This window comes from Callospermophilus lateralis, chromosome 2 (assembly GCF_048772815.1).
Source record: "Callospermophilus lateralis isolate mCalLat2 chromosome 2, mCalLat2.hap1, whole genome shotgun sequence".
NCBI lineage: Eukaryota > Metazoa > Chordata > Mammalia > Rodentia > Sciuridae > Callospermophilus > Callospermophilus lateralis.
In genome coordinates, this window is record NC_135306.1 from 6,674,092 (window position 1) to 6,683,775 (window position 9,684).

The 9,684-nt window shown below is 55.5% G+C and overlaps 2 protein-coding genes across 2 annotated transcripts; one reads left to right on the forward strand and one right to left on the reverse strand.

Moving 5' to 3' along the window:
- Positions 1-230: 230 nt before the first annotated feature.
- Spout1 (SPOUT domain containing methyltransferase 1) lies at positions 231-6,757 on the forward strand. Its single transcript, XM_076845328.2, has 12 exons — positions 231-281; positions 815-860; positions 1,129-1,257; positions 1,761-1,920; positions 2,249-2,338; positions 2,453-2,502; positions 2,727-2,857; positions 4,021-4,093; positions 4,209-4,307; positions 4,755-4,857; positions 5,026-5,173; positions 6,044-6,757. The coding sequence occupies exons 1-12, from the start codon at positions 246-248 to the stop codon at positions 6,110-6,112; spliced, it is 1,134 nt and encodes a 377-aa protein (XP_076701443.1). The 5' UTR covers positions 231-245; the 3' UTR covers positions 6,113-6,757.
- On the reverse strand, positions 3,608-9,683 carry Endog (endonuclease G). The gene is made up of 3 exons (XM_076845329.2): positions 8,772-9,683; positions 7,487-7,596; positions 3,608-6,545 (listed from the first exon to the last, which is right to left on the reverse strand). The coding sequence occupies exons 1-3, from the start codon at positions 9,282-9,284 to the stop codon at positions 6,263-6,265; spliced, it is 906 nt and encodes a 301-aa protein (XP_076701444.1). The 5' UTR covers positions 9,285-9,683; the 3' UTR covers positions 3,608-6,262.
- Between the last annotated feature and the right edge of the window lies 1 nt (position 9,684).

Sequence of the window (9,684 nt, forward strand, 5' to 3'; positions counted from 1 at the left end):
CATAAAACGACGCTGAGGTCTGGCTGGTGCCGACTCAAGAACGCGGCTCTCATCCAACGGGGGGTCGGGGAAAGACCCAGAGGGCTGCGCTCCCCACCACTGAGCCCACCAGTGCCCAAACGCTCCCCTCGCGGACGCACCTCGGCCACGCCCCACTAGTTCTCCGATTGGACGGCTCGGCGGGGGTGTGGCCGGAAGGCATGGGTCTAATTGGCAGGGGCGTGGCCGACGGCACGCGGCGGAACATGGCGGAGCGCGCGAGGAAGCGGCCCTGCGGCCCGGTAGGTACTGGTAGGTGGGGGTCCTGCCAGCCCCCGGCGCTCGGGGCGTGAGAACGACCCACATGCGGGCTGGTGGCGGGTCCCGGCAGCGCCTCCCGCTCCCTGCTCCTCGAGGAAGGTGCTGCACGCCGGTGGACGCGTGTGCCCCCGCCCGGATGCGATTAGGAGGTGGGAGTCGCGGCTGAGGCCAGCGCTGGGACTCGGCGGGCAGCCAAGGCCGACGAGTCCCTGTGGTTCTGAGGCGGGGGCTGCATTCCAGAGGTGGAACCCTCCCTCACCCTGAGCCTTTTCTTGCCTTGTCTTCTGATTCCCATGGCGGCTATGGCCGGTCCTGCCCCTGAGCCGAACTCATTCAACAGTTTAATGCTTATCATGGCCTGATCTCAGGCATTGTGGGTACAGGGGGTCCCTGCCCTCCTGAGGCGTTTTCTGTGGTAGAGGGACAGGTTGGCTGTGGAGCCCTATGTGTGCTCCCTTCGCAGATGTGACCATTCAGCCTCTCACTCTTAATCCTCCTCCCACTCCTACTCCAGGGTGAACATGGCCAAAGGGTGGAGTGGCGAAAATGGAAGCAACAGAGTACGTACCGGCTGGGTCTGGCTGGGCCTGGGGTGGGAAAGAGTGACTGTGCCCAGGCCATTCCAGGAGAACACAGCCAGCCTTGGCCAGATACAGGGAAGAACACAAATTTATCCCCTCTGGGTCTCACAGCACCCAAGGGTAGTAGGCTCTGGCTGCTGGCCCAGTAATACCCCAGCACTCAAGCTATCCTAATGAGAGGTAATGATCCCTCTGACTGCTCCAAGTCACTCTCTCCCCACACCAATCAGGATGTTCTCTTATCCAGAGAAAGAGGAGAAAAAGAAGTGGAAGGATATGAAATTGACAAAAAAACTGGAGAAGCAACGGGCACAAGAGGAGCAGACAAAGCGACAGAAGGAGGAGGAGGAGGCAGCTGCCCAGAGGGAAAACCAAGGTGTGTGGCTGAGTCCTGGGGAGGGGCACAGGATATGGCTTCAGCAGATGTCCTCCAGGCAGAGCAGAGAATGTCATATCTGGAAGAGTCTCAAGTGACCATTGGGTCCAAATGTCCTGATAGAAACTGAGGCCCAGAGAAGAGGAGGGACTCTTTTTGCTGAGTCCTAACCTCCTACTTAAGTAGATTTCAAGCATCATGTCTCTTAACTTTCGTCCTCCAGAACCTTGACATTTTCTTCCTTCCCTGCCTTGCCTTGCCTTTCTTCTCCTTTCTTCTTTTTCTTTCTTCTGGGGATGGAATCCAGGCCCTCACACATGCTGAAATACATCCCCAGACTAAAATTTCATGGTATTAATGATTGTTGTTGTTGTTTTTACTGTCTTATTGAGCTTTCTGAATGCTTCAATTTCATTTTCATTTAATTTTTATTTCACAATGAAGTTGTTTGTCTTCCCATTATAAATAATGCATGCTTAACAACACCCTCTTCTGCTGCCTAGGACGGCCCTACACTCTGAGTGTGGCCCTGCCAGGCTCTATCCTGGACAATGCCCAGTCACCTGAGCTTCGTACCTACTTGGCTGGCCAGATTGCCAGAGCCTGTGCCATCTTCTGTGTGGATGAGATTGTGGTGTTCGATGAGGAGGGTCACGATGCCAAGTGAGAGGCCATCCCAAGGGCCTGGGAGCTCAGGGAGGAGGAAGGGGCTGCCAGGGTTGGCTGTGACTTCACTCTTTCCACCTGCCCAACTCTTCCAGAGTACCCTGTCTAAAATGCTGCAGTATAATCCTTAGTGGGTCCACTGGCCAGCCATGGGTAATGACCACAGAGGTCACATTAGGTGGGAGGAGCTCTAGAATGAGACTGTTGTTTGCTTTTGTTTGTGTGGTTGTTTTTTGTGCTGGATTTTGAATTCAGGGCATATACTCTATCACTGAGGTGTATCCGAAGCCAGAAATTGGATTTTGAGTCATGTCTTTCTCTCCAGGACTGTGGAAGGAGAATTTAAGGGAGTTGGCAAGAAGGGGCAGGCATGTGTACAGCTGGCCCGTATCCTGCAGTACCTGGAGTGTCCACAGTAAGCAATGATTTCCTTGGTCATGGGGGGGGGGCAGGTGTATGGGATCAACATGCAGGTGAGCTAGGAGGTGGCTTCCCCTGGGAACTTCCTGAGATCTGCATTCTTTATTAGGTACCTGAGAAAGGCATTCTTCCCCAAGCACCAGGATCTACAGTTTGCAGGTATGCCTGGTAGGCCTGATCCCTCTTCCCATAGATCACCCCTCAGACACGAGAAAAGCATCCAATCCCCTACCAGGTATTCAGGGGAAGGCAGGCCCAGGAGGGCAATGTCATGCCTAATGTCAAGCTGCAGGTCTGTGGCAGAGTTGCGACTTAAACCAGGGTCCTGGCCTCATCCTTGCATGCTTTGGCACTTCCCAGACTCCTCCTGCCACCCCCTCCAGGGCTCCTGAACCCCTTGGACAGCCCTCACCACATGCGCCAGGATGAGGAATCCGAGTTCCGAGAAGGCATTGTGGTAGACAGGCCCACCCGACCAGGCCATGGCTCTTTTGTTAACTGTGGAATGAAGAAGGTAAGAACTGGGGGGGTGAGCTGTGACGTACTTCAGGGACACACGCCAGCTATGGAGGACAGGCAGGGCATGTAGGTGGGGTCACCTGACTATAAAGCCCCATTGATGCATATTTGGGCCAGGGAGGAGCCCAAAACAAGCCTTAAGAGATAAGGCAGGAGCACATGTAATATTTTTTACGTATTTATTTTTGGTGCTGAGGATTGGACCCAAGCCTGCTAAACATGTGCCCTACCACGGAACTGCACCCCAGCTTTACTGTTTTTTTAAAAGCAGATCAAAAATAAGTCAGAGGGAGCTGGGGTTGTGGCTCAGTAGTAGAGCGCTCGCCTAGCAGACGTGAGGATTGTGTTTGATCCTCAGCACCACATGAAGATAAATAAATAAAGGTATTGTGTCCATCTACAGCTAAAAAAATGTTTTAAAAAACAAAAACAAATCAGAACCCTGTAATAACAAATTGAAAACCACTCAGCTCCAGTGTGACACAGAGCCAAGCTTGGGAGTAGAACACTAATTTACTTCCTGTTCACTCAAGTCCCCTGGAGTCATAGACAGAAACAATGAAGTGTGTGGGATTCCCTCACCCCAAAAAAAGAACAGACCAGACATGAATGGCTAAAAGCAGACCAGGATGACACAAACAAAAGGGAAAAGCATGAGAAACTCTCAGAATGATAAGAGAGTGCCCACCAAGGGTGATAAATTCCAAAATGGCGCAGAACACAAATAATTGTCACTCATCACAGCTAACGTTTAACCATTTACTTCATGCCAGAGCTTGAGCAGTTTAAGAATAGCTGTTGTTTGTGGAAGGGTTTTCAGTTTGACAGATGTGGAAACTGAGGTTCAGGGGCTAAGTGACCTGCTCAAATTACTATAGCCAGTAATTAGCAAAATGATCAAAATGTGGAAAACTGGGATTTCATCTATTGGGGAAAACTCCCTGTGTGTGCTAAGCCCCCAGCCTTCATTTCTGACCAGTATTTTGTGATAGTACTATGAACAGGTCTAGCCCATTCCAAAGCAGGAGGATTGTAAGTTGACCTGAACCCCTTGGGTCCCATACCAGCCCTGCTGTTCCCCCAGCAGGGTCTCAGAGGGCAATGCCTCCTACTGGTTGTGGTGGGAAACAGCATCCATTTCTTCTGGCCTCTCCCCAGGAGGTGAAGATTGACAAGAACCTGGAGCCTGGACTTCGAGTGACTGTGAGACTGAACCAGAAGCAACTCCCAGGTATCTGGAAGCTTCCTTAACTTTTATGGTGGCCTAGCCAGTCCCACGTCTCCAAATTTCCCTCCACCTCCCTTCCCCTCGGCTCATTGTCACAGCTTCTCTATTTCCCTTCCAGAATGTAAGACCTACCGGGGAACAGTTGTGTCATCACAGGACCCTCGCACCAAAGCCGGTCTCTACTGGGGCTACACAGTCCGGCTAGCCTCCTGCCTCAGTAAGGACAGAGCTTCTCTCTCTCTGAATGTCCAGCCAGCCCTCTGTCTGGGAGGTGGCAGAGAGCCTTCCTTGACCCACAAGTCAAAACACAGTCCTTGCCCTACCATACTGAGTGTGTCCTGGGCAACTGTCTTTTCTGTTGGCTTGGTCTCCTTGAATGCACTGCCTAGAATGTTCTTGAGGACTTCTGAGGAAAAATATCAGAGTTGACTGATAATGTCTCGGATAGGGACAATAGGATCAAAGTTCTCCATGTTCTTAGAGCTGCTTCCTGCCCACCTTTTTTCCCCAACTAATTGCAGGCTTGGTCTCCACTGTGCCCAGTTCTGACTTCTCAAGAGTAGTGGAGGGCCCCCTTACCTGAGCCCCAGCTCCACCCTACCCCTTCAATGTAATGAACACACAGCCAAGAGCAGGACTCCCACTGAGTTGGCCTCACCCCCAGGTGCTGTGTTTTCTGAGGCGCCCTTCCAGGACGGGTATGACCTGACCATTGGGACGTCAGAGCATGGCTCAGATGTGGCCTCTGCCCAGCTGCCCAGCTTCAGGTGGGTGCTACCTGTGGCAGGGGACAGGGGACAGAGGCCAGGGGAGGAGAAAGAGGCAGGTATCTGCCTGGTGGGGCCAAGCTGCCTAGGCTGGGCCCCTGCTGTACTCTGGGACTTTGTTCCGTGGGGCCTTGGTGAATAGTTACTGATTCCCCCTCTGGGTGACAGGCATGCAGTGGTAGTGTTTGGGGGCCTCCAAGGGCTAGAAGCTGGAGTGGATGCTGACCCCAACCTGGAGGTGACCGAACCCAGTGTTCTCTTCGACCTGTATGTCAACACGTGCCCCAACCAGGGCAGTCGCACCATTCGCACTGAGGTGAGCCCACCTGTGTTGACTTCCAGCCAGCAGCTGGGGCCTCAGATCTGTCCAAGGTAGTTAGCAGCTGGCCTGGTAGCCCATCCTGGCCAATGTGCCTTCACTGGAAAGGGACTCCTCACCCCTCACTAACACAAACTGTGGCAGGGAGATGAGTGCAGTGCAGGAGGGGTCCTGAATCCTGGGTGCCAGTGTTAGTCCTGTGCTCCCAGTGGTTCCCAGCAGGGACCCAGGCAACCTGTGCATCCCTGTGTGGGCTTCTATTTCCATTACTGTATACTTAGTGTTCTTCAGTGGCTCCGGCTCTGCCACCTTCTCTCCTGTGACCTCAATGGGTATGGCTGCTGTCCCTTCAGGTGTCACCTGCATCCCTGTCCACTAGGAAGCGTTGTACCATTAGAGCTGAAAGCCTCAGTGCGCTCACCTCTCGCACAGAATGCTGTCCTCGTGACAGAGGCTGTACTACCTGTCAGTCTCAGTGAGGTGGTGGCTTCACAAATAGACAGCCCTGGTCTCCCTGTCCCTGAGGTCCGCCCTGCCCAAGTGCTTGAGCCTGCCAGCCATACCCACATGAGAAACCTGACCCCACCCCTGACACCCATTCAGGGAAGGTGGAGAACTCTGCCCATGGCATCACTTCCCCAGCCCAGGGAGGCTGGCATTAGTACTGTTATGCCCAATTTAGAGAGTACACAAGAGCAGGGCATTCTGCCTGCCATGGGGCAGATCTCAGGATGAACCTGGCTGGCCCTTAACCTCCCAAGGCCCACTAAGAGCAGTCAGCTCATGGGGCCGGGCCTGGGGTGGTCAAGAAGGAGCTGGCACCCACCTGCCTCCCTGGCCCCAGTCTCGCATTCGCTTCTCTTCCAGGAAGCCATACTCATCTCTCTGGCAGCCCTGCAGCCCAGCCTCACCCAGGCAGGCACTCGGACCACCTAAAGGTTCCCATGAGTGTCAGATATGGGTGAAGCAGCCGTGAGACGGGGCTGCTGCAGGCCATCAGGACAGCCACAGCCAAGACTTCTCTCCAAAAATAACCTTCTTTAATGCAATCCAGGCCCTAGGCCCCCAGTCTCTAGGCTGCTGCCCTCACTTGCTGCCAGCGGTAATGGCCTTAAGGTTTCCTGCTCGTGCCAGGATGTTTGGCACAAAGAGCAGTCCTGAGGCCCGCTCAATGTTCTCAATGGGCACCAGGAAGCGCTCCAGGGGAATGGCCTCATCCACAGGTGCGTTCGGCATCACGTAGGAGCGGAGCTCTATTTGTCCACCCGTTGACTCCAGGATCAGCACCTTGAAGAAGTGTGTGGGCACTGCCACGTGATTCTTGCCAATTACCTGGTACTTTACATAGGACTTCCCGTCGGCCTCCGTCCTGTGGGCAGACCCAGGTGTACATGATCAAGGGTCCTGGATGGACCCAAGGCTGCTTCCTCCAGGAAGCCTTCCCTTGCCTGACCTCCACCTTCTGCCCCCCACCAGGTCACCCCCTCATTGTGAGGCTTCTGTGTCCTGTCCGGCTCCTCCTTGGAGCTGGAACCCACAGGAGTCAGGCAGAGTGGGTGGCAATAAATGCTGCTGAAAGAATCAGTTCTCTCATCTTCAGTTCACTAGCACGGACACATTCTGGCTGCCTGTCTGTTCTGTAGCAGTGCACCAAGAGGGCAAAGGCCAAGGCAGCGGAAACCCCAGTGCCAGCATGAGATACATGTAGGTGTGGGGACACTGGATGGGCAACTGGCTTCTCAGCAGTGTTGCCTCCATTTCACCATTCTGTGCCCTCAACGACAATGAGATCACATGTTGTAATCCCATTTTACAAGGAAAGACATTGAGGTCACTGACCCATGGCACCGAGGAACTAGATGTAAGGCCTGGATTCCATCCCATGCTTGTGGACTTGAGAGGCAACTGCTTAGCTGTGACCTACTGCCTCACCTGGCCTTGTCCTCTGTGCACCAGAAACATCACTGAGCCCGACCACAGGAGCTCAGCCCTTCTACCTTGGGAGACAAGTGCAGAGGGACTGGAGTGAAAGCCCAGATCAGGCAGATTGGAGGACAGGGAAGGGTCACTCCAAGCCGAGCAGAGACAGAAGGCAAGAGCCTGGTGAGAAAACAGTGAGGGCTTCCATCCCTGCAGAACATGAGGCAGGAGGTGTCAGGAGAGGAGCAAGGGGAGGTTCAGGGCCTTGTGACCACAGAGAGTTGGTCTAAGGAGGGCATCCAAAGGATTCACTGCAGAGGAGGAATGAGGGCCCAAGGCAGAAACAGACTTGCCAAGAAACCAGATGAGTGATGACTTTTGGAACCTCACCTGGGCAGGAAGAGCGGCCCTGTGCAGACATAGACGTTTTGGTAGGTGCGGGCCAAGCTGCGGCTATACTTCTCCAGGTTGTTCCAGGCATTCTGGTTGAGGTGGGGCACCTGGTGGAAGAAGTGAACCAGAGTGGGATCATGCCTGGGACCCTTTCCTCTCTGCCACAGGGCTGCTCTGGGCCCAGGGGTGGGGTGGGGGGCATGCAGGCAGAAGAAACAAGCTCAAGGAAGGAAATAGTGAGGCCATGTGGCTACAAGGATGGACAGAGCCTGGGCAGGGTTGACAAGGATCCCTCCTGCACCCCCACTCTCACAAATCATTTTCCAGCTCAAAGAGCTACACAAAGAAAGGAGAACTTCTCCCCCTTTGAGGACACTGAGGGCCATTTGAGCTCTCCAGGGTCTCAAGAGAGCCCTCCATTTCACCATTCTGTGCCCTCAACGACAGTGAAATCACATGTTGAGATCACAGGACAAGGTCTAGGAAAAATGGATAGAGGATCGTGCATGGGAAAGAAGCTGGGTGGGAGGCTTGTGTTCATGGGTTTCACGCAGAGCCCATCTGTCTCCATCCTGGGTGCCAGGCTCTGCTGGGAACCCAGCCAGAGGTAGAGCAGCTGGTCTAGGATGAAGTGATTGGCAGTGACACCCTGCCTGCCTGCCTGCCCACTTGCTAGTTGTGTTCCTGGTAACTGCTCACACGCACACAGGGCTGAAGTCTCAGCTCCTCTAGACTGCCGCCTGGATTCTCCTCCTGCTGTGTGGATCACGAAGTTACTCCGACCTTCTGAGCCTGTTCCCTCAGTGTAGCCAATGATCAGTGGGCCATGAACTGTGCTGGGCGCTTTGACTCATCACTACTGCAAGGAGGTGAACAGAAGCTTTATCCCCATTTTATTTAACTTATTTTTAGGGAATGAAACTCAAGCTCTGCTACTAAGCTACACCCCAGCTTTTTATTTTGAGGCAGGTCTCCACTAAGTTGCCCAGGCCAGACTCAACTGGCGATCCTCTTGCCTCAGCCTTCCCAGCTGCTGGAATTGTAAGAATATGCCACCGTCCCGGGCTCATCCCCATTTTACAGAGGAAGAAACTGAAGAACAAGGAGGTGCCCAGGGCTCAGTTTTTTAAGTTCAAGTCCACGTCTGAAGGCACAGCCCACGCTCAGAGCCCCAGGGCTCCTCCCTCCCGCCTGGAGAGCGCATTAGGCAAACAGCCTCAGGCTCAGGGAGGCGAGACGCTGGCCCCGCGTGCCGCAGCCCTGTCTAGGGCGTGAGCGCTACCTGGGGAGCGACGTTGCTCAGGTAGAAGGTGTCGTCCATGGCCTTCTGGCTCCATCGATGGTTGGCGGCAGCAGCCAGGTGGCCGCGGTCGAAGCCGCTGCCGCGGTAGTCGGCATTGGTAGCACGATGATATGCATGCACCGAGTCATCCTCGCGGAAGTCGCACGAGCGGCGGTCGCCGTCGCCGCGGAGTCGCTCGGGCCGCAGCTGCTCGACCACCCAGAGCGCGCCGCGGGTGCGCGGGTCGTAGCACAGCACGTACGACTCTCGGCTCTTGAGCTGCGCCACGCCGGGCAGCCCGTACTTGGCCAGCTCGCCGGGCCCGCGGCCCGCTGGTCCCCCAGGCAGAGGGGGCACGGCAGGCAGCTCGGCCGCCGCCGCCACGGGCAGCACGGGCAGCCGCCCCAGCAGCCCCGGCGTCGCCTGCGCGTCTGCCCGTCGCCGCCTCCAGTGCTCGGCGGCCGCACCCAGCCCGGCGCCCAGCGCCAGGGTCAGACCGACCCGCAGCGCCATGCCCGAGCAGCTCCGCGAGGGGATGCGGCGCAGGCTGAGCGCACGCCGCGACCTCGGGCCTACCCACCCCCGGCGCTCTTAAAGGGGCAAAGTCGCACCGCGGGGCCCACAGCAGGGCTGACGCAGGGTGGGGGTCGTGGAGGGTGGAATGTCCTTTCCCTCAGCTGGCAAACGCTCCCAAGGACTTGGGACTCAGAACCAAAAGAAGTGGGACCGGCCCCAGGTGAGTGCCCGGCGCCCTTACTTTGCCCTTTAAGTCTCAGGCCCAAGGTATGGCTCCGCCTTCACCCCCTGCACCACCGCCTCGGACCTTCCCCTCTGCGCCTGTGCAAGGCGCTCCGCGTCAGCGCCACCTGAGGCTCACGCGGGACTGTAAAGCGTTTTTATCACTGAATTTAAT